Source organism: Labeo rohita, chromosome 18, assembly GCF_022985175.1.
Source record: "Labeo rohita strain BAU-BD-2019 chromosome 18, IGBB_LRoh.1.0, whole genome shotgun sequence".
In the NCBI taxonomy this organism is placed as follows: domain Eukaryota; kingdom Metazoa; phylum Chordata; class Actinopteri; order Cypriniformes; family Cyprinidae; genus Labeo; species Labeo rohita.
In genome coordinates this window covers 14747780-14773772 of record NC_066886.1, presented here as the reverse complement: position 1 = coordinate 14773772, position 25993 = coordinate 14747780, and the positions used below count along the sequence as shown (strand labels likewise).

The 25993-nt window shown below is 33.1% G+C and overlaps 1 protein-coding gene across 1 annotated transcript in view; it reads right to left on the bottom strand.

The window, feature by feature from the left end:
- The window catches only part of mctp2a (multiple C2 domains, transmembrane 2a), a 62805-nt gene extending 38003 nt beyond the window's left edge, over nucleotides 1–24802 (bottom strand). Inside the window, 16 exon segments of the mRNA XM_051134397.1 lie at nucleotides 44–54; nucleotides 57–144; nucleotides 237–339; nucleotides 422–524; nucleotides 644–737; nucleotides 2182–2368; nucleotides 3468–3598; nucleotides 4306–4476; nucleotides 8878–8913; nucleotides 8999–9110; nucleotides 9221–9297; nucleotides 10540–10682; nucleotides 18875–18992; nucleotides 19124–19177; nucleotides 20151–20907; nucleotides 24225–24802. Of these exon segments, the coding sequence (XP_050990354.1) occupies nucleotides 44–54; nucleotides 57–144; nucleotides 237–339; nucleotides 422–524; nucleotides 644–737; nucleotides 2182–2368; nucleotides 3468–3598; nucleotides 4306–4476; nucleotides 8878–8913; nucleotides 8999–9110; nucleotides 9221–9297; nucleotides 10540–10682; nucleotides 18875–18992; nucleotides 19124–19177; nucleotides 20151–20864 (2142 nt within the window). The 5' untranslated portion in view covers nucleotides 20865–20907; nucleotides 24225–24802.
- Between the last annotated feature and the right edge of the window lie 1191 nt (nucleotides 24803–25993).

Below are 25993 nucleotides of genomic sequence, written 5' to 3'. Positions count from 1 at the left end.
ATTATTCACAAATAATCAAATTTATTTAATATGACGCACTTACAGGGTTGTAGAAAGTTTCAACTCCAGTGTGATGTTTCCTTTGGTTGTCCTTGATAGATTGTTATTCTTAAGCTGTCTAGTAATTTGTTGGCCATTAGAAACCTAAAGGCAAAATAGTGGTACTGTATGTTAATATTGGCACATTAAAAATGTTCAACAATGATTATTAAAAAACTATTTTGTGTGGTATTTACAGTTAATAAAGGGACGGCAATTTTTCCCAGGAAGTCTGGAGCTTTGTCCCCGTCATCATGATAGACTGTGAGCACCAGAACATCATGGATGTCCTTAATGGGACTTAAGACATGTCAAAATCAATGTAATATCAATGAACATGCATTTTAATACAACAGATATCTACAACATCCACATAACTTACAATGTTAGGGCTGTTCTCCATTCAGGATTCAGGGTTTTGGATATTGTGTGAGTTTGCAGTTTGCTATTACCAAGCTCAAGGGTACAAAAAGGGTCACTTTTACCTGATGAAGTTAAGAGATTCTGACATCATTATGACTGAATAAATCTTTATAATAGACTATACTTTACTTAATAACTGGCTTACAAGCATTATGGTATTATATTTAATACAGATAAGTACCACTTATATCTGTTGATGGAAGATCTGTGGCTTTTATTAACTTGATTTGAAGATAGCCAACATCCTTGAAGTCCCGCAGAGTATTCGTCAATCTCTGTAAACACAAATGATCTTTTAAAGTTCTTAATGATAAAATGATCTTTTATCTTAGAAAAAAAGGAAAAAATATAAATATAAATGTACAAATATGTATAAGCTATACAAATTACAGAAAATTTACATGGACTTGGAAGGTAACAAAACCCGTAACACACTAGTATAGGAACCAATTCTCACTGTTAACTAGTTGCTTATCCACCTTTTTCTTCTGGTAAGAGCAGGCACAGCCATTCGTAAATTTTACTGGTGTGGCTTCTGGTCTCATTTGCGTCCAGCTATTTGGATTAGCTTCCAATACTAGCATACTGGCTGCTTATTACTGCTTATAAAGCACATATTCTGCATGACCATATTCTACATCCTTAATCCTAACCAGTACCTAAACTTAAAAGGATTACTCCACTTCCAGAATAAAATTTTTCTGATAATTACGTACCCCCATGTCATCCAAGATATTCATGTCTTTCTTTATTCAGTCGCAAAGAAATTAAGTTTTTTTGAGGAAGACATTGCAGGATTTTTCTCCATATAGTGGACTTCAGTGGTGCTCAAGGGATTGAAGGTTAAAAATGCAGTTTAAATGCAGCTTCAAAGGGCTCTACACGATCCCACGTGAGGAAAAAAAAGGTCTTATCTAGTGAAACGATCGGTTATTTTCTAAAAAAAAAAAAAAAAAAAAAAAAAAATGTATGTACTTTTTAACATCAAATGCTCTTCTGGTCTAGCTTTACGATGCACATGCGTAATCTGTGTGCTCCGGTTCAAGACAGTTAGGCTATGTTGAAAAACTAAAACTCCCATCTCATTTTACTCCTCCAACTTCAAAATCGTACGAAATCGCTGTTTTACCTTTTTTTGCAAAGGGAGTTTGACCATCTTTGCACATTCACTTTGTAAACACTGGGTCAGTACTTCTGCAGCAATGTAGGATGATTTTGAAGTTGGAGGAGAAAATGAGATGGGAGTTTTTTGACCTACCCTAACTGTCTTGAACCGGAGTGCACAGTGTTTTTCAGAAAATGACCGATCATTTTCCTAGATAAGACCCTTGTTCCTCAGCTGGGATCATTTACAGTCCTTTGAAGCTGCACTGAAACTGCATTTTTAACCTTAATTCCGTTGAGCACCATTAAAGTCCACTATATGGAGAAAAATCCTGGAATGTTTTCCTCAAAAAACATAATTTCTTTGCGACTGAATCATCCAAGACACAAACATCTTGGATGACATGGGGGTGAGTAAATTATCAGGAAATTTTTATTTTGGAAGTGGAGTAATCCTTATTAAATGTTAATAAACAGCAATTAGGAGTTTTTTGAGGCAAAAGTTGTAGTTAAGAGTTAGTTAATAGTGAGAACTGGACCACAAAATAAAGTGTGACCCCCTCCAAAAACTAAAAAGAATGAAATAAAAACACAACAGCACAATATAATACTCACATATTTCTCCTGCATCTCCTCAAAGGTCTTAGGGTTATCTAACGGAGCTGACTGAACGTCTGAGATGGACACACCAGAACACGGGGTCAGTGTGACCAGAAACACCAGTCGGCCCTTGTTTGGGTCCAGCTCATGAGTATATAACTGCCTCTGGTTGACAGGAAGTCTGGTCAGGTCAATATCTAGTCTGAGAAGAGAAGAACCTATTAGTATTTCATCAGTGGATAGTTTGTATTACTATTACAAAATGTAAAATAAATAAAGTAAAATATGAATGTGCAGCAACATATTTATAGTTACAAAATATTTCTATTTCAAATAAAACCTATTCAACAAAGAATCCTGGAAAAACAGCTTCCAGTATCATGCAACACTCAAGACCAAAATCTGCTTTGCCATCACAGAAATGCAAACATTTCAGTACGTTAAATTTTAAAACTGTAATAATATTTCACAACTTTACTGTTTTAACTGTTATAATAAACGCAGCCTCAGAAAGCATAAGCCTTCTTTCAAAAACATTAAAAATTCTTACCAATCTCAAACTTTTTAAAGGGATAGTTTACCCAAAAAAGAAAACTCTGCCATTAATTATTAAGGCTCATGTCATGCCAAACCCATAAGACTTTCCTCCATCTTCAGAACACAAATTAAGATATTTCTGATGAATTTCAAGAGCTTTCTGACCGCACAGACAGCAACACAACTACCAAGTTCAAGGCCCAGAAAGGTAGTAAGAACACTGCTAAAAAGGTCCATTTGACATTAGTGGTTCGACCTTAAATTTATAAAGCTATGAGAATAATTTTGTGTGCAACGAAAACAAAAACAACAACTTTATTCAACAATTTCCTTTCCGTTCTGTGTCACAGTACCACGCATCAAAGACTAAACGAAGGTCTTACAGGTTTGGAACGGCATGAGAGTGAGTAATAATGACAGAATCTTAATTTTTGGGTGAACTATCCCTATATACTGTATGTTTATTTGAAATGTAAATCTTTTACCTATTCCCTAATGGTCCAGCTTTCCTTTTAAGATATCATAGCTTACTCCTACAGTTGTGTCACTGGATCACTTTTATTTTGAGATGTCATATTTCTTTGGCTCTATGCTATAGGCACATTCTTCAAATTTAATTTGATAGCAGACATCCTGAAATCTCATTTCTCACTGCCTAGAAGACAGCTGAAGAGAAGAGTGGCATGCATACCCCACTCTTCCTCTTTTTTTTTTAACTTTTAAAACTTTTAAAACAGTATGCTGTGTCGCTCCAGCAAACTTACATTCCCCAGCACTCCTCTGACTTCCTGCCCCTCTTGCAACAAACCTCCGCCACCAGATTCTCCTGAGCATCCTGGAACTGGTTAAATTCGAAGGACTCTCTCCACTGCGGGTTTGCCTTAATACACAGATTCTGAGACAGAAAGATAGACAAGCAGGAACGAGAGAGAGAGGAAGTTGTGTCAATTTTAAGGCACTCTCAAAACTGAGACAGCTAACATGACAGGTGTATTAAGCCTTATTCAGTAAGACTTCAATAAGACATGCGGTGGAGGAGGGGCAGCCGTCTTTTGGAGAACACATCCTCTCTTCTCGCTGGGATTATAAACTCTGACAGCATCCAATTAGAACTAGTTTTGTTCAACAAGCAAACATGCCCAAACAGAGCCAGAGGGCTCTATAAAAAAGATGACATGAGAATACAAGACTAGCTGGTTGGAACCACTGAGGGGGGGGAGGTAGATGAGCAAGGCATTCTGGGTATGCAAATGAGCCGAACAAGACGCGGTAACAGAAGCATCAGGAGAGACGCCCTGCCAGACACGGCCGATCTAATGAGTAGCCTCCTCTGTCACCAGAGCAGTGAAGCCTGGGAGAAGCAATCCGAAAGAGGGGGAGGACGAGGAAGGAAGGTGTGTAAAGTGGACGGGAATATCTAAAGCGAGGTATGTGAACTACTAAGAAAGTACGGGAGGAGGAAGAGGGGGAGGGAAGGGTTTAATGAGGTATTGAGAGAAACAGAGGACAGAGGTTTAGAAACAAAGAAAGAGCGATGATGTAATGAGCACGGCGAAAAGAGAAAGCCAGAGAAGCGATGACGGGAGAGAGGGATGATCTCACCTTGCTCCTGACCCTCTGGTCTCCCACTCTGAAACGCACGTAGACGTCCCCCTGACCGCAGTCGGGCATGTCTCGGCCTTCGACCAGGATGACGGTGTAAATTCCACTCCAAATCTGAGTCTTCTGCGCACCCATGAGCCGCCCAACCTGCGCCGGGCTTATCGGCTGTCCCTGGAACAGCCAACACATACAAAAATGTACTAGTTTAGGCCAATGCCTCATTCTCAGTTCATCTTACATTTGTTGACCCTAAACATGTTTTTACAATTTGCAAACTTGAACACTCAGTCTTCTGTGTATTTAACGTTGTTGCTGCAATTTCTGGTGATTTAAATATGTTACCAAGGTAACATATTATACTTGGCTCAGATAGATGAGATTTTGATGAAATTGTGAGAATGACTTCTGATAGTTCTGGAACCAGGTTTAAAGTGAAGAAATGTTTGTAGTGTAAAGACATGTTTTTCATCGTACGCCATCATTTACAGAAATAGTGCAGTTATAAATTTATAGATGTCATGGCGATACGATACATAGCTGTATAATTTAAAAAAATAAATAAATAAATTATACATATATATTAGGGGTGTAATGGTACACAGATGTCACGGTTCGGTACGTACCTCGGTTCGAGGGTCACGGTTCGATACAATTTCGGTACAACAGAAAAAAAAAAAAATCTACTATGCTAGGTTTCTTTTCATTTATTTTAACAGTACAAAGTACAATTTTTTCCACCTGCAGTGAAAATACTAAATATTAATCAAATTAATGTCACATATAGGCTATAAAATCTGCAGTACATATTTACATACAAGGAGCAAATACTTGAAATATATTTAATTCAGTGAACTGACAGAGAAGGGGGGGAAAAAACCTGTGCGACACATAACGTAGCCTGTATTTGCTGAGTTTCAGTTCAGTTTTGTGACAGAAAGGAAACTCAAATGGCAGAAAGTGACATTCTATTTGTTTAAGTTGATTTTGCTGGTATGAGGAAAGTTGAAGTAATCGTGCCGGCGCACACAAACATTGAAGATATAAGTTCCAGGCTCATTGCTAACTTGACAACGCAGTTGGTAACGTTACTTTATCAAAATAAAACATAGTGAACCAAACATCCGCGAGCCCGTCTCACTGTGTCACCATTAGAACGCGACTGAAGTACAAAGTCTATAACGTATATAATAAATAATAGTTTAGCAATTGGATGCATTGCAAATATGGAAATATTATGGAATATTTGGATTTGTGCCGAATGAGAAAATTAGGATACAAGAGCACAAAGCTCTATTTCGCAAACAGCTGAGTACGCAAGCCTTTAAAGTAACGTTATACTCCTTTGTCAGTGAGAAAGGCGTTTAGAATATATAGTTGTAAGTCCGAATGTATAGAAGTAAATCAGAATATTTACTTACAAATAAATAACGTAAATCATGAAAATGCATTTATAATTCTGAATATATAAATATAAATTAAAATTTGTACATACTGTATAAGTCTGAATATATAAACATAAATTGTTAATATATAAACGTAAACGTGACATGATCATTCTAAAATGCTGATTTGGTGCTCAAGAAAAAAATTCTTATTAACGTTAAAAACATTTGTGCTGCTTCATGTATTAATTGATTTATTTTTGTGGAAATCATAATACGTTTTTTCCAGGATTTTTTGATAAATAGAAAGTTAAAAGAACAGCCTTTTCCATTTTTTAAATTTTATTTTATTTTTGTGTTTTGTTTAATTTTATTTTTTTAATTTATTTATTTATTTATTTATTTATTTTTGTGGAAACCGTGCTACTTTTTTTCTTTCATAAATACAAAGTTAAAAGAAGAGCCTTTATTTGAAACGGAAATCTTTTACTGTCACTTTGGATTAACTGAACAACTATTTTTTTAAATTAAAGAATCGATTTGTTTCAAAAATGGTCTGTGGGTGTTCAAATTTGGTAGTAAAAGCAAAGGGACAAATAAGACTTCTAAGCTAGGATCTTCTCATACTGTAAATAAATGTGGCATCTTAAAGAAAAGAAAACTTATTTGAAATAAAATTCAATTTATGTTTTTGCAACAAAATATCTTATGAAATAAAAGCTTCTAAAAACCACTCGATGAAATGCGCAAGTGATCCCGGCACCTCGGAGAGGAAAAAAAAACAAAAAAAAAACAGGTCCATCAACAAGACTGCAGATGGATAAGTACACAGTACAGCGATGACTTGCGGGTTGATAGCCCTGCACTTTCAAAAAACACAGCATCAGGAAGAGGCTGGTCTGTTCTGCCAGTAATCACAGACCAGAGAGCTGTTTTCCCACCTGGCTGCTCGGAGAGTGTGACTGAGCCTTTGCTCCATTAGAATCGCACACACACATCCACGGCACAGCAGACAAACCAGCATTAACATTTAATGTAATGGCCACATCTCCATAAACAAGCCTCTTTAAAGAGAGAGAGCGAGGGATAAGGGGGGTAGTTATAGAGGGAGCGGAGAGAGAAATATAATATCCATCCAAGCCAAGTCTTCCCAAGTGTTTATTTTGGACAAATTTGTGAACGGCGTGGCCAATAAAACAATTCCGCTTAAGAGTAAGTGGCCCCTAAAGAGAGGCTATTCCTGGTGCTAAAAGAGCTGGGGGATTGCCTCCATATGGTGGAGCAGCATGGGGACAAGGGGACAAGCCCAAAGCCGTACCCATTTGGCTACAGCTTCAGTGCTGTCCGTCCACAGCTGTGATATTACATCCCAACATCTGGGTTATAGCTCACCATGCCTGGGAATGAGCCATCACACATATCCTCAGCATCTTACACTGGCATAGTGCCTCAAAGACTACACACACATACACACACACACACTCCAGACACTGTCAGGAAGAAGAACCACATGCTATGTGCCAATACTGCTGCCCGTTTCCATCTCAAAGACAGTGTGGCATGGCTGTGAAGAAGGAAGTGTGATAGAGGAGGAGAGGTAAGAATTGAGAGACATGTTCTGCCTCTACTGATAGGTGTCAAATAGAACTAGATCTCAGTTGTTTTGGCCGAGGACACACTGTGGTGGAAACACCAACAAAACACATACTGATCTATACCTGATCATATAATATAGCAGGTGTCCATATGAGTCAATCTCATAAAACTGACTTGCTTAGGGACATTTCACCCTAAAATCAAATGAAAGAGAAGCACGAAAGGATATTTTGCATTATGATATAATTAAAGCACATTTAACCCAACATGTCAAATGTTCAGAAAATGCATTTGCATTACTCTAACATTAAAAAAAAATTAACATATTCAGACAAAATATTTTTGCTGTTCAAATCTGCATAATTTTACTTTATTAATGTCCTAGTGTACATTTACAACTGAACTTTAAAATACATTTTAATATATATATTTTATCTATTTTTTGCAAAAACAGAAACTGTTTCCTAACAATTTTTAAAAATCATGAGATACACATATATGTGTGTGTGTATATATATATAGTGTGTTTATTTCTAAATTTATTTATAAAATTTATTTATATTTTATTTTTTATCTTTTTTTTTTTTTGCAAAAACAGATAACTGTTTTTTAACAATTTTCAAAAATCATGATATACACACACACACACACACACACACACACACACATTTATATATAAAATATATATAAAATTTATTTATAAATTTATTTATAAAATTTACTTATACATTTATTTATTTATTTATTTTAATTATTATTATTATTATTATTTTTTAAAAAAAACAACTGTTTTTTAACAGTTTTCAAAAATCATGTTTTTCAATTGACCTCAAACAAACTGCAGTTGGGTTATTTCTATTAATTACAAGTAACTAAAAAATACAACAAAAAATAAAACAATAAAACATAATATTGATAACATAATATTTGAAAATGTAAAAAATTGAGTTATCTGATTTTTAAGTGAGAACAGTCAAGGGGACAATACAGTACATAAACATTTAGTGTGTAACTAATGAAAAAGATAAAAAACAAACAAAAAAAAAAGTCAGTATATTTTTATACATTATCCATTTGACTGTTTCACCTAAAATAAAACTTTATTAAAGCAAAGACATATTTGTTTTTATTACTGTATTTGACGCTAAAATATAACACAAATATTACACAAAATTTTATTTATTTATTTATTTACCTATTTTGGAGTGATATTTAACTCAGGAATTTCTTTAAAAGCTGCACCTTTTTAAGACAAGCCCATATCTAAAAATTGAACAAGAGAATTATATCTAAACTCATAAAAAAAGTTTCTTGCTCTGTTGAAGTTATGAAATTTTTAACTAAGTGAAAGTGAAAGAAAGGTAAAGTCAAGAAACTTGCATAAATGTTGTACATCTGTGACGTGTCTGTGCGGAAGATGGTGAGGATCTACTGCCCTCCAGTGGACAGATGTGATACATGAATAAAGTTTCTGAATAAATAAGATTGTGTTGCTTAGTGCATTTAAACTGTGTATTTCGGCCCAGTAACTTTTCTTGTAGGTGGATGAAACACCTAAACAGAAGTTATATGATCAATATGTATAATAACATACCTTCCCAAAGCTTCCCTTTCTTCTTAGAAGCCACTTCTGAAAAATGAAAGACAAATGAAAATGATGTTAGAAAGCCACATGACTCTTTTCACAGAAATAAGCATATTTTTAGAAGCCGTACATTTCGTTTGGCAGGCTCCTCTCGGATGGACAGGCAGGCCTCGAGAATGATCACACCCATATCACTTTCGGCACTGTTGGGGTCCTCCAATGCTAGTGTCATTGGCATTATTCTGCAAATAGCAAATTCACAAAGTCAAATCTAATTCTAAGACGAAATCCTTCAGAGAAACCTTACCAGCACAATGTCATTGATGTTATGGAATTAATAAGTTTTCCTCACCTGTCCAACTCCAGTTTATAGAGGGGAAAGCTGCATGATCCCATGAAGTCATTGGATCTTAGGTCACGATCATATACCTGCATCAGTCATAATTGTGAAATGATGTTACAGAAGTTCATATAGTGTTTAAGTACCATATTATTATACTATTGAACTATTTAGATTAGGGCTGTCAAAGGATTAATCGCGATTAATCGCATACAAAATTAAAAGTTTGCGTTTGCCTAATTGTGTGTAATTATTATGTATATATAAATACACATTCATGTATATATTTAAGAAATATATACAAGTACATGTATTTATTATAATGTTTATAGAATTTATATTATATATAAATAATATTTTGTACATTTGGGTGTATTTATATATACATAATTACTCACAGTACACACACATATATATTAGGCAAACTCAAACGTTTATTTTGTATGCGATTAATCGTGATTAATCATTTGACAGCCCTAAATTAGATGTAAAATAAATCTGTAAAAAAATTCACAAATAAAGATTATTTTCTTTAGTTGCAAGAGGGAATCAATTTTGTTTACATTTGTTTAAAATAATATGCATTACCAAAAAATAAATAAATAAATAGATTAATGACAAATTCTTATCTATTAGGTGTTTCAATAAAATAACCACACTTTTATTGAAAGTAACACAATAAAATTGGACAGAAAATATATTAATATTAAACACATTTTATTCAGTTCTATGCAACAAATTTAGATTTTTTTTAATGGTTAGGATGGTTAGAGTATAAATCACCACATTGTCTCTGGAATATTATCTCTTCTTTTTATCTGGTCTGGTGCAATAAAAATGAAATAAAATTTTCCAACAAAACTCTCTCCAACTTTTTTTTTTTTTTTTTTAATGTACATAAGTACAGTTGTCAAATGATTAATCGCCTTCAAAATAAAAGTTTGTGATTACATAATATATGTGTGTGAGTTGTGTATATAATGTATATATAAATACACACACATACATGTATAATATATATTTTTAATTTTGAATTATTATATTTTTAAACTTCTCTATATTTATATATAGTTGAAATTATATATATACAAATAAATATTTTATATATAAATATGACATTTTTCTTAAATACATGCATGTATTTTTTTATTTATATATACATAAGTATACACAGTATACTATGTAAACATATTCATATACTACGTAAACACAAACTTTTATTTTAAATGTGATTAATCATGATTAATCATTTGACAGCCCTAAAAGTAATAAAAGAGATACTGAAGTTCATAATTCAACAATTGGCTGAAATATCTAATGTTTTTACAAACCCTGAGATGAAGAGTCTGATCGAGGTCTCTGACGGGAAAGGAAAACGATTCATTCCAGATGGGATTCAGGTTCTTGTTCACAACTTTGCTTTTGTAGATGTTTTTGCCGTCTAATTTGAATTTGACGAATGGGTCACTTGTACCTGTTGAAAACAAAAAGTTATCAATGTTACTAACAAAAATGAGTCTTCAATACGTTAATATCAATCATATTTGTTGCATGCTGTTTGAAAATAATTTCGCAGAGGGGGGCAAATTTAAATGAATTAATAAATAAATATTAAGCTTTATTCATATTGAACCTGGAATGTTTATTTAATGATAAAAAAAAAAAACATGTTGGAAACTGGTTCATATGATCAGACTGTACAAGCACTCGGATACAGTCTTCCAGACACTGAATAATCCAGAAGACTCATTATTTAGGCGACCGTTCTTAGCGTCGAGAGGCGGAGCGTTGTGTCTTTCAGAGTGATGGGAGCTGGCTGATTGTGAAAGAGTAAAAATTATAGCCAGCGTGAATCAGTTAATTTAATGCCGGTGCATTAAAACCCCAGAAACTGGGAGCAAGCGGTGTTAATCTCCAAAGCCTGTTAAGAAAGTCTGCCTTGAGTCTGTCTGCGAGAGGGGAGGGAGAGCGGTCTGTCTTTGTCTATGCTGTGGTATGCAGATTGGCTGGTAAGAAAAAGAAAAAAAATATGAGAGAGAAAGAGTCCATCGCTTCATTTGTATGGATGGATAAAGGAGTGCTTGAGAGAACCTGCGGGGAGCCTGGAATCACATGACAAAAGCCCTGTGGGGACGGGCTGTCAGGCCTGTCAGCTCGCCTCTCCAAATGAACATCTCCAGGAGGCAGCTCCTCCCTGCCAGCCGCTGACAAGGAAACCTCCAGGCAGCTTGACAGGAGGAAAGGGGCTCAAGCAGCCAGGGGAAGAGCTCCGGCGTGACTGAAAACGGTGACGGCGGAAATTAACAGAAGGAAAATGGAGGATGGCGAGAAAGGGAGGGAGGCGACTCGCGGGCCGCTTTTCCCATGTAGTGTCAGTCGGGGAGCGAGCTGGGCGTTAATTGTTAGGCAAATATAGGTGCTGGAAAAGGCACGAAAGGCAGACCATCGCCGTCACGCAGTCGTGTCAGGCGAAGTGAGGACTCAACTAATAATAAAAATTGATGGAGAAGATGTCTGAATCGTAGGACTTTTTGACCTGACCTACATAAATATTAGTTATTTTTTGATGGTCTTTAAAAAAAAAAAAAAAAAAGTCTATAAAGGTTTTTGTGTGTGATGATGATTAAGTTTCCATTAAAAAAAGTTTCTATATAGGACACGTTTGACCTAGAAGTTTTACAATAATGCAGATGAAATGAGACTGTGAAAATATTTTAGCATGAAGAAGAAAACTTTTCACCTGCTTCATTTCATTTGCTGTTTGGAAAAGACTGGAGTAATGTTCTGTGTCAATCTCGATTATAGACACGAGATGGTGTGTTATTCTCAAAGACTACCACACGAGGTCGCCATTTCCAAAAATCGAATCTGATCTTATTTTTTAACTTGCAAATGCAACAGAGTGATTCATTTTAGGGGTGAAATAATATGAGAAGTGCTAACAATACAAACTTTCAAACAAGAATGGCTAGAACAGTAATTAAAAAGATGAATTGTTTTATATATCTAATTATATAAAATGTGTACTTATTTACAAATGTAATGTATAATTTTATTTATAAAATAATAAGAGAACTTTTAAAGTCATTTAATTATGCATATTATTATTATTATTATTAATCATCATCATCACTGTATTAATTTCTGTATTTTTTACTTATATGATTTCTGAACAGTTATCTCAGGGTCATATTAAATTGTTAAATCTTTTCCATTTTTGTTTAAAATATTCAGTATAATTTCTAAAATAATAATATAACGTTTTTAAATTTAATTTAGAATTTTTATTATTGTTTTATTCATTTTTGCTTTTTGTTTTGTTTTGGTTTGTTTTTTTTTTTCTTTTTTAATTATATGATTTCTGAACAGTTATCTCAGGGTCACATTAAATTGTTAAATCTCTTCCATTTTTGTTTAAAATATTCAGTATAATTTCTGAAATAATAATAAAATGTTTTTAATGCAAATTTAGCATTTTTATTATTATTATTTTATTATTACTATTATGAATGTTTTTTATTAATTTTTGTCTTCTTTTTTAATTATATAATTTCTGAACAGTTATCTCAGGGTCATATTAAACTGTTAAAGCTTTCCCCTTTTTGTTCAAAATATTTAATATACTGCATCTAAAATGAATGTTAATTTTATAAATTAATTTTGCATATATTATTATTATTATTATCATTATTATTACTATTATTATGATTGGTTTTTTTATTCATTTGTATTTATATGATATATATATGTGTGTGTGTGTGTGTGTATTTATATGATATATATATATATATATATGTGTGTGTGTGTGTGTGTGTATATATATATATATATATATATATATATATGATTCCTAAACGGTTATCTCAGGGTCATATTGAATTGTTAAAGCTTTTCCCTTTTTTTGTGCTTTTTTATGATACAAAATAATAATATAACTTTAATTAATTTAATTTTGCATATTTATTATTATTACCATCATCATCATCATTATTTTATATATATTTATATATATTTTAATTCATTTTTGTATTTTTTTATTACATTTATATTTTATATATTTCTTTTTTTATTACATTTATATTATTATTTATTTTTTTTAATTATATGATTTCTGAACAGTTATCAGGGTCAGATATTGTGACACATATATTGTTAAAGCTTCTCCCTTTTTTGTTCAAAATATTCACTATTATCTTATATAAGAATAATATCACTTTTTTAATTAATTTAATTTTGCACGTTTATTTATTAGCAATTATTATTATTAATTATTATTAATGATTTTATTATTAAATTTAATTAAATTGTTAAAGCTTTTCCCTTTGTGTTCAAAATATTGAATATATCACCCAACAATTGAGAACTTGGCTCTTTATATCTCTGCTACAATTTACATATTTATTTTTTAAAAATAGTTATAGATTACTTTCTCCAGCAGATGGCAGTATATCCCATTTTACTCTAAAAAAAAGATAAAGCTAGTGCATATGATTGCACAGTATATAGCACATCAAGGAATAAATGTTACAATTTTCGAAGGAAAAAAACATATGGGACAATCAGGGTAATTGTGATATTGTTTGAAAAAATGCGTGCCTTTTTTTTAAGAGAGGATATCTGGCATCCACGTGCCACCAGTAACCTCACCAAGTCTATAGCGTGCATGACCATTTCATTAGATTCAGTTGGCAGAGAGGAATATCACTGGAATATATTCTAATTATGAAAAATAATGAGGTAGAGATGGTAATTAATAGCCTCTGGGCATACACCTGTGACTTTGAACATGAGAATGAGCTGCCCAATCAGCCTGGTCAGGCCTGCCAGATACACTGGCATTATGTCTGAAGAACCGCTCTGGGTATCAAATGGAAATTCAGTACAATCATTTGCCTATAGGATTTCAGTAAACCTTAGGCTAAATCCCCCTCTTCTCTATCTCTCTGTCTCGCATGAACAAATAGTTAAGAGATAAAACAGACAACACATTTTGCATTATGACACCAGGGACTGTGTACAGCCTCTAGGTAACAACACCTCAACATGACTCTATTTGCATTGGCTTCGCAGTAGGATTAAAAAACAAGGCCAGCTCATTTGTTTCCCAGCGCTGGTATGATAAACTGACTTGATTCTCTGCTATCAAGGTACAACATTTGAATATAAAACTGATAATGACTTCTAAACTCAAACAATAGTTCCAGAAATAGCTTCGTTTTCCAAAATGTAGCACGGTTACACAAACAAGACACATACGGAGGAATGAAAGACATTCTGGTCCGACAGCATTCCGCAGTTTTGGGACAACTAGACAGGCTGAACTTACTTGGAAATATTCCAATTTTCAGTCGTCAGAGCTTTTCCTTTTAATTTGTTTTTAAATATATAATGCAGCCAATTTAAATATATACATGTATCAGAGGTCGCGCTAGACTTCGACATTGTTCGGCATTTTGACGGACAGGGACGTAAAAAATCCGTCATAATCTATTATAACCCGTCATTTTAATTTTCATATTTTAATTAGAACAACACATTTAATAGTTTTTATTTTTGTTCACATTTTCGTTTTTTAATCATAAACCTACAGGACGACAGCGCTGTGTTTAAAAAATATGCCAGGGCTGGGTAAAAAAAAATAATAATAATAATTAAAATAAATAAATAAATAAATCACAATCAATCTTTTGATCTATGCTGTTTTCAGTTGATGAATGGACAGTACACAGTGCAGAGTCTTCCCTCCAATAAATAGCAATAGGCCAGGCTTTGTGTTACTTTTGATATGAAAGAAAGTCTCAGATTTCAAATTCTGTCAATTTCCTTAGGAAATAAAGCAATAAATATCGTTTTGGCGCTCTTTAATGTGGCGTGATATATCGTTGTAGCTTCTCTGTACTCGCCTGTGCATAATTAAATGCATAGGAAAACATAGTTTCGTTTTTGTTCTGTATCTCGTGCTCTGCTGCCAGACTGGAGCATACTTGCCACCAACTGGACAGGGGTGGAAATTACAGCTACAATTTTACAATAGATCACCCTCAGTGTAATCTGTCAAAATGACGGACGGCCTTCAGATTTTTCCGTCACTGATAAAAAATGTCCGTCAATGACGGAGAATATTCAGTTAACGTGACCTCTGATATATACATATATATATATAAGGGATGTCACAATACTCAGTATAATATTGAACCGTTCGGTACGACCTCTACGGTTCAATACGCACTTGTGAATTGCGATTTTTCGGTTTTGCATTTAAAAAATGTCCTTGTTTTATTTCTCTCAAAATTTGCTGTGTGTGCCCCCGATTTCACGTGCTGAAATGAAGAAACACTTATATTTGAAAAAGCAACACACGCAGAGCATCTTCCATTCTAATGAAATGCAATAAGCCTTTCTAAACCTGTTGTCCAACAAAAGAGAACATTATAACTTATTTTTACTTCACAGCATCAGTCGAGTGTTTGAAATAACTTCTTTTTGTGATCTGATGTGGCTTGTTATCATAGAATGAGGCAAACAATATATTCTATACTGTATGTCGATTATGGCTTACAAAATACAAACACTTATAAATACCCGAGATGGCTTGAACACAATAAACCATATATTACTGCAGACGAGTGTTTATTGTCCTTACATTTCATCACTCAAAACGTTTAACGTTATATCTTGCTTTTATTCAGTTACAGCAACAGCGATGCCTTTATCCATATTAGAGAAACTGGAACCAAATGTAATCAGTGCTACTTCTTTGACGCACGTCTATTTTCTGCTCGAGGGCGCCCTCTGGTGTCCAGTATAAATGAAACCCATCTTGTTTTGCGTAAAAATCAGAAAAAGACCTCTCTCGAAAGAATATTAAGCAGACATATAATAATCCACGCTTTTTCCAGTGTACAGAGATTTACAGAAGTATTTTGTTGTTAATTAGATGCAAAAAAACACTCTGATGTGGCAAGGTATCAGAACCGAACTGAAAACCGTGGTTAAAAACCGAGGTACGTATTGAACCGTGGACTAACTGTATTGTTGCATGCCTAATATATATATATATATATATATATATATATATATATATATATATATATATATATATATATGTACACACACACTACTCAAATACACCTCTTTTAATTAGTGTGTTATTTATTTGACCTTTATAATTTATTGTAAGTTTTAGATTCAATTTTATTCTACAGAAAGTTTTAAAGATCTCTGCACCAACATCTTTAGCTTTGAGATGAATGACACTTAAAACAGATTGAGTACCAAAAACAATTACTGTATTCTCAAACTCTTTGACTATGAATTGTAGAGCCTGAATCTGAAGAATTTAGAATTTACAACATTCCACAATCTTCCTAAACAAGATATGACTCTGTGTACAATGATTCTAATCATTAAAGGCCCCACCTGCATTCATTGAATTCATTGATAAACTGCCTTTAACTGAAAATTGAGTGTTTACTGTTGCCCTTTTGCATTATTGATGCACTATTTCCTATTTAATACTGTACAGTCGCTTTGTCACAATCTGTATTGTTAAAAGCGCTATACAAATAAAGGTGACTTGACTTGACTGCAGGACTTCACAGAAAACTCAGATGATTGCCACAGAATGAGAATGACTGTTTTTAATAAAAAACCTCTTATCTCCTCTGCCCCAACATTCGTTTTTTTTTTTTCCCCTGAACACAAAGTCACTACAATAAGGAAGTTTTCCGTTTCTGATATACTGATATACGTTACACTAAGAATGTAGATATGCAAGATTGTTATGCATATGCACTGACACTATGGACCAAAGAATCGGTTTTGTCAAGTTAAGCAAAAAAAACAAAACAAAAAACCCCAAAAAACATGACATCTCAATTTTACTATGGTAGCAGCTGACACCTACAAGCCACCATAGGTTTCCTAGATCAGCACCGTATAGCAGCATTTGAGGATTTAGGATCAGTAAGATTTTTAATGTCTTGTAAAGGATTCTCTTATACTCAACAAGGCCGCACTTTCCTGATCTAATACTACTACTTGAAATATTATTACATTATATAGTTCAAAATAATGGTTTTCTATTTTAATATATTTGAATATATCATTTATTCCTGTAATGCAAAACTGAATTTTCATCAGCCATTACTCCGGTCTTCAGTGTCACATGATCCTTCAGAAATCTTAATCAGCTTAATATTTTTTTGAACCTGTGATTCTTCTTTTAGGATTCTTTGATAAATAAAATGTTAAAAGGAATAGCATTTATTCAAAATATAAATCTTTTCTAAAAATATAAATCTTTGCTATCACTTTTTATCAGTTTAACGCATCCTCTGTGAATAAAAGTATTAATTGATTTTAAAAAAAGAATAAAAAATTACTGAGTACAAGCTTTTAAATGGTAGTTTATATTGTTACAAAATATTTATATTTTAAATGCTGTTCTCTTTCTTTTTTTTTTTTTTTTTTTTACATTGAAATAATATTTCACAATATTACTGTTAATAACTGCAGCCTTGATAAGCATAAGAAACTTCTTTTTAAAAAATCTTGCTGATCCTAAACTTTTAAACTGCAATGCACCATTCAAAAGGTTTGGGTTAGTAAGATTTTTATTATTATTATTATTATTATTATTGTTTTTGTTTTGTTTTGTTTTGTTTTTGAAAGTCTCCTATGCTCCTAAGCTGCTTTTAGACTACATTTATTTCAAAATTGCAGTAAAAACAATAATATTGTAAAAATGTTATTACAATTAATACTATTAAATGTGTTCTATTTTAATATATAATACATTGTAATTTACTTCTGTGTTGGCAAAGCTGAATTTTCATTACTCCAGTCTTCACTGTCACATGATCCTTCAAAAAATCATGCTGTTTTATGGAATAATATGGAATATTATTGGAATAATATGCTGATTTGCTGCTCAAGAAAAAAAAAAATATTGAAAACACTTATACACTATGTGCAGGATTTTTTAAGGATAAGAAATAGAAAATTTAAAGAACAGAATTTATTTGAAACAGTAAGCTTTTGTAACATTACAAAAGTCTTTACTGTCACTTTTGATCAATTTGAAGTATTCTATGCATTCTAAAAGTATTTATTTATTTAAAGTTTAGCCTTTTAAGGTTTAAGAAATTCCAGAAATTTACATTTTGACACTTTTCATGCTACTTTAGTCCTAAAATGAATCATGTTTGCTGGAGTAATGTAAAGAGTCTCAGAAAGGAAATGAAGACAGCAAAGGCAGAGATGTTATCCAATCTTCCAAACCCAAGCTGACCCACAAAAAACATATGATTCAATCAACACAACACGCTCTACCTTGAATAGTCTACACTAAAACAAGTTCAACAAGATTTTTAGGACTTGCATTAAGTCCTTAAGAAGATGAAACAAAAAGCTAATCAAAAGGCACCTTTTAATGAGGGCTTGTAAAGTTTCAAGGCCAATCTATGAAAAGCTTTCCGAATCAGGATTTTTAAATCATGCACAGTGCTGAATAACATGTATGTTATAATCTACTAAAAACATTAGTCATTCATTATTAATTACAGGAATGTTGTCTTGAATTGGGCAGGTAAAATCAATGCAACGCAAAGAGTAATCCACAGCATCATTCTAGTTTAATCATCTGTACTAGTCAGAGGTCAATACCTGAGCGGTCTCTGATAACCAGGTTTTTGCCTTCCTTTAGGTTGATGGTGAGGAGATACTGGACCTTCTGCTGTGCTAAAGCAAACTGACTCTGACTGTCATTTAATCCTGGTGGAATCTAAAAAGTGGAGAGCAAAAGACTTTGTCAGTGTTAGTTGAAAATTATTATTATGATGCCTATTTTAGAGTAAAGTACTTAAAGTAAAAATCAACAGAATCTAAAACACTTTTTCTTACTAAAATACTCACGTTTCGTTCTGGTTCTGAAAGCGTATCAAAATCACTGGTTTCATTGAGAAAGTCCTGAGGAAGAGAACAGGATGTTTTAAATGAGAAAGTTCTGCATTACTCTGAATCTGCTATTCTCAAATTCAGGCCAGAATAGTAATGCTTAACACTTGTCTATTTATCAATCATGTATAGATGGAAAATTTAGAATTTAGTTTTCTTTGTGCACAAAAAGTATTCTCTTAGATTCAAAACATTACGGTTGAACCACTGATGTCACATGGACTATTTTAATGAAAATCCACGCTGTCTATGCAGGGACAGAAAGCTCTCAGATTTCATATAACGTAACAAAGGTTTTACAGGTTTGGAACGACATGAGGGTGAGTAATTAATGACAGAATTTTCATTTTTGAGCGAACTGTCCCTTTAAAAGTCACTCCCATTTTTGAACACAGACATAAAAATGCACTATCCAGACTTAAATTTGTATAATTCATGAATGAAAACATTTTGTAATATAATACTCCATGGTAATGCAATGTCTGATTTTAAAATGCCTTTCAAAGGATGAATTTTGTGATTTTAAGTTTTGAGCTGATATATCATTTCTTATATCATCTAAAGCGTGATGGGGAAAAAGGCAATGAAGAAAGTCTTTTGTGACAAAGGTCAGAACTCATGTTATGATGTAGATTTTTTAAGTGACACTCTTGTCATATATTAATCTATTACTTTTCCTACATAATTTCTGACACAAAAATATGGTAAAATATCTATTTTGGAGTCTTAGACCTTTCCAACGATGTATAGTTTGTCATGATTAGATTAGGATTTATTTGTAATATGGTGAAGTAAACTTAGGCGTCCCACAGTGGGGACGGTGACAGTTAAAGGGTTAAAATTAAAACTCACAATGGGCAATTAAATTAACTACTAAAACATGGCCTGAAGTAAGATAACAAAAACACAGCCTGATCCCAAACTTTGGAATTGTAGTGCATATTTATGTAGTGATAATGCTTAAAAAACTTTGTCTTTGACTTGCCATGTCCTCAGCTGACCCTGCAACGAACATTTCCATTGGAGAGGACGGCACGAGCTCAGTAGGACATGAAATGTAGGCTTTCTCCTCAGATGGAGATGGAGTAGTGCTGACTGACTCTGTGAAGGTCAGTGTAGACATTTCGTCTGAAGCTCGTGATGGAGGCGTCTGTCTTCCTGCACTGGCTCTACAAAGAGCTTCTGCCACTTTATTTGAGGGGTCCTTTGGTTTCTGAGCAGGCGATTTCCTTTCTGCAGGCACAGGTGCGAACTGTTTTTCTATATAAATATGTACAGGATGTACAGAATCTAAATCATCTATGTACCATGTCGTGGCTCTTCGTAGCTCATCAGTTTCCATAAAAACTGGAAAGTCAGCAGCAGCTGGTCTTTCTGATGGCGCGGGGCTGCAGGAGTACGGCACATCAGCGAGACTTAACCGCTCAGAAAAGGCCACACTGGAGGTTTCACTTGCTGTTTCATCCATGTCACATGAACCCTCCATGTTTCCAAAGAAGACAGAGTTGTGACCTGGTGTCCTGGGATCACCTTGCAAAGCCAGCATGGCACTGGGATTAATCATGAGGTCTGGTACTGAAATGCTCCTCCTGTATTTCAGAGGGGTCTTTTTCTTCTTCCCCAGACCCTTCTTTCCAATCTTCAGATTTAACCTGGCCCTTTCACGGAGATGGGGCCAGACTTTCTTCTTTTGATCCATTGTGACTGCAGATGAGGTTGCACTTCAGCTGAAATTAAAACAACTGGCAGATAAAAGACAATAGAAAAAACATAAATAAGTGTCAATTTAAGGAAAATAGTTTAAAGGGATAGTTCACCCAAAAAGGAAAATTCTGTCATTAATTACTCACCCTCATGTCGTTCCAAACCTGTAAGACCTTCATTGATCTTTGGAACATAAATTAAGATATTTTTGATGAAATCCGAGAGCTTCCTGAGTCCTGACCCTCCACAGACAGCAAGGGTCCTAGCACGTTCAAGGCCCAGAAAGGTACCAAGAACATTGACAAAATAGTAGCGCTGCAAAACGATTAATTGCAATTAATCGCATTCAAAATAAAAGTTTGTTTGCATACTATGTGTGTGTGCATATTTATTATGTATATATAAATACACACACATACACTGTAAAAAAACAATTTGTTGAGTCAACTTAAAATAATCTGTAACATGGTTGCCTTAAAATTTTAAGTTTTAAGTCAACTCAAACAAAGTTTATTCAACTTGAAATGTTAAATTATACTAAGTGACAACAGATATTTGAGTTGAATCAACTTAAAATTTTAAGGCAGCTGGGTTACTCACCCATTTGTTAAGTTTAGCAAACACAAATATCTAAGTTGTTACTTAGTACAACTTAACATTTCAAGTTGACTAAACTTATTTTAAGGCAGCAGGGTAACAAATTATTTTAAGCTGACTCAACAAATTGTGTTTTTTATTTTTTACAGTGTACATGTATATATTAAAAAAAACAAAAACAAAAAAAAAAAGAGTTGTATTTGACCCTAGACCACAAAAACAGTCATAAGTGTAAATTTTCTGAAATTGAGATTTATACATCAGCTTTCCACTGATGTATGGTTTGTTAGGATAGAACAATATTTAGCCGAGATACAACTATTTGAAAATGTAAATTCTGAGAAAATCGAAGTTCATAGCAATGCATATTACTAAGAAAAAATTAAGTTCTGATATATATACAGTAGAAAATGTACAAAATATCTTCATGGAACATGATCTTTATTTAATTTTTGGCATTATTTTATTTTATTATTATTTTTTTTGCGCACAAAACATATTCTCATAGCTTCATGACATTACGGTTGAACCAATGATTTCACATGGACTATTTTGTCAATGTTTTGGTACCTTTCTGGGCCTTAACTGTGGTAGGACTCTTGCTGTCTTTGCTGGATCAGAAAGCTCTTGAATTTCCTCAAAAATATCTTAATTTGTGCTCCAAAGATGAACAAAGGTCTTACAGGTTTGGAACAAAATGAGAGTGAGTAATGACAGAATTACCAGAAGAAAAAAAAAATATTTACCAGAATTTATTTACCAGAAAATTGTAAAAATACACAACACAGTATTTCTGAAAAAAAAAAAAAAAAAAAAAAAAAAAACTATAATAAAATAATTCTTTATCGAATCTAATTATCCTTTATAAATTCATTAGACATCCTTTTGAACCAATTAAAATAGAATCCAGAAAATTAATGGAAAACAGAGATTCATAAACAAAACTGACAATAATAGTAAAACGTATTTCATAGGGCCTTAAAAACATGTAATTTCTTGTTAAACTTTTAATAAATTGCTGTTAAATTCTGCAAGTTTCATGATTTCAATTAATTAGACATGCTTTTTGGTATATATATTTTTTATGTAACCATTAAAACAGATTCTAGAAAAATTAAAATTAGGAAAAAATAAGACAGATTTTTTAGGGCCCTCTTTAATTTATTTGTGTTCTTTGTTTTTTGTAGTTGTCCTTTATTTGCTACTTGCATCTAGGTTCTTATTATTAATAACAAAGGCTCCCATAGGCTCGGTAGTTGTTCACCATAATCCTGTGTAGTGGCACTGAAATGTGATTATTATTTATTTATTTATGTGTTTTTAAAGGAGGATGAAATCCTTTGTTTTAATAGATAAAATAACTATGATCTCCATTTGGATCATCTATTATTCAATTACTTTTCCTGTTGTTCTACCTTTTTTTTTGTAGTATCGGTTCACTAGTAGTGATATTTTAGTCAGGTATCGTATCAAAGTCAAAATTTTGGTATCGTGACAACACTAGTCTGAGGTCAGTAATTTCTGAGCATTCAATCTGATGCTGTACAGTATTTACTAACTGGTGTTCCTGCAGTTTGGCTCCAACTTGCCCCAACACAAGGTGAGTTAGTTTTAGTAAACCTGCAGACCTTGAATAGCTGGTTCAGGTGTGTTTATATAGAACTCTGCAGGTTAATGGCCCTCCAGAAGCAGGACTGGTCATCCCTGTTGTATGTGATGCTTTTTGTACCGTATGAAACACCGATAATGTCAAGTGTTTAGACTTTGACATTTGCGTGAGAGCAAAATGGGCCATGTATCAACTGCAAAATATGCAGAAAATGTGCTGATCATATTGTCACATCGCAGACCATGAGGACGTATTTGAGGTGATACTGTGAAGTTTCTCGAGAAGTGGTCACACTGTTAAATTTTGTTTTACTAAGCTGAAAAGTGTTTATACTAATTTGTTATATAAGTGTAAACCTAACAGATGAAATCTAAGACTAATCACATAATGCAGATAACTATGAACTGACTTTAGTGATGTTTAGAAGTTTATTTTAGTAATGGTCGAGGTACTGAAAGTTTTACTCATTTAAATCAAAGAATCTAGTTAAAAATGTGCTTGAGTGCTTACTGCTACTCTTTAATATACTCAAATAAAGTAAACGTTTATTAACTAATGAAATTGATCAAATCAAGAGATGGAAAACACGTTCTTATTAAAGTACATTTCATGCACAAACTTTATAAAGAAATCCATTACATCATGTCCTCAGTAAGTAACAGATTTGCTAAATAAAATAAAATTTTAAAATAAATTCAGTCCACGAGTAAAATGGACAGTCATGATGAGCACAAATGTATTTATATTTCTGTCTACATGAAATTGAGGTAAAATACATACATACATATACACACACACACACATATATATATATATATATATTAAAATGTTCACTAGGTGTGGTGTGCACATTGTATAAGGAGGTGTGTTGGACAGGTTTCTGCATTTTTGTTGGTGTAATGTTCACCAGCTCAAAAGATTAGGACAATTCGCTTTAACACAGTTAAAGAAAGCTACTAACCCATATACAAACTTAGAGCAAAATACAGTGTACTAAAGCCATTACTGCTGATAGTTAAAGTTCAGAAAAGTTTGCACACTTAAGTAAATCAACAGACCTGTAATTTAGTATTAGAGTTGTAACAACATTTTAAACTAAAATATTTTGGCAGAAACTATGTATTTGACAACAAGAGCTCAGACTCTTACCTTTTCCCAGATAAATTACTGGACGTGTCTTCCTCTAGAAGTCATGACTGACAAGAGCAGTGAATTTCCACCTTACACATCCACCTTGATGGCGGTTGTGATGTCTCTGGAGCTTTCTGCTTGGACCGGTTTGTCTCTGTAGTAGGGTGGGGTGGTGGTGACTAGTTTTGAAAGAGTAACCGGAGTTTCGGTAGTTCGCATGCAATGTAGCGTTACATACTTTGTGTTTACACTCTTCCTTGATACTTACTTTACCAAAATGTCAGTGAACACCCCTATATTTATATATAGTATGGTTGGATGTGGTTTTGACTTAAAATACAACGTCTGAGGTAACTTTCTTTCGAGACTTCCTTGGGACTAAACCAGCAACGTTTGTATGGTGCTGATAATGTCCACTCATTGGTTTGGGCTGCGTGCGAACTCGGTGCCACCTGCTGGCCGCGTTTCATATTGCATGTCTGCGGATCAATGACGTGACGCTTACGTTTTGTAAATTCAGTTATCAATAAAATAATCCAGTAATCAATAAAATACACCTCTTATATAGCATTTTCTTTTCTTTATTTCTTTATTTTTTTAAATATTTTTATTATCATTATTTGTGTGTGTATGTGTGTGTGTGTGTGTGTGTGTGTGTGTGTGTGTGTGTGTGTGTGTGTTAATGATTTTTTTTTTGCATTTTTTTTTTTACTAATATTCCTTTTTGCATTTTCATTAAAAACAGTGAATCTACCGATTTTTTGTAATAATATAATATTTGTATTTAATAATAGAAAAATGTAAATAGTTTATCTGTAATGTGGTGTTGTAACAGGAAAACAGTAAACGTATTGTCGTTGTCATACTGTTTATGTATAAAGGTCAATGTATTACACATTTAGATTTTTTTTTCATGTTCATGTAAACCACATAAACCTTATGAAACTTGCAGAAATTAAATGTATTCACCTTTTAACGTTTTATTTATTTATTTATTTAAATTAATTATATTACGTAAATATGTTACGTATTTTATTTATTTATTTAATTAAGTTCGAGTTTTAAACTAGGCGTTTACAGAGTTACATAAGATTTCCTTTTATTCAACTTGAGCATTTTTTTTTGTCACTGACCCACAGGTAGACCTACATAAGTTTGTTTTAGTCTATTCCCATACACTTTTAAAAATAACGGTTCTTTATTGGCATCAGAGGTTCTACGAAGAACCTTGGACCCTTTAAATGCAGAAAAAGTTCTTTACAATCTTTTTAGATTTTTAAAATGTTCTTCAAAATGTTTCTTTTAAGAACTGTTCACTGAAAGGTTCTTTGGGGAACCAAAAATTGTTCTAAAAACACTGTATATTTGACAGAGTGTATATTTAAACAGCTATTCCATGACTTCATAAGTGTATTAAAAATGAATTTAAAATAACAGTTCTTGTTTAAATAACTATTTTCTGGATTATTCGTTTAATAAACCCCTAAACTAGATCATAGGTAAAATCTAAATCACATCTACCTTTTGAAGTTCCATGTGCACTGACTGTGTGTTTCTCAGAGATGCAGTATGAAGGCACATAGAGTGAGTATTTGAGGGTACAATGAGGTTTTTAATAAAGCGGACAGATTCTAATGTTTGGGACTTCACATGTGGACAAAGTCTACTCAAATTCAGAGAACTGTTCACTTCAGTTTGCACAGAATAAGCGAGAGAACCTATGTTACACAATAAAAGCCAATATCTTTACTTTAGTGAATGCAGAATACAAATTTGTACAACAATCT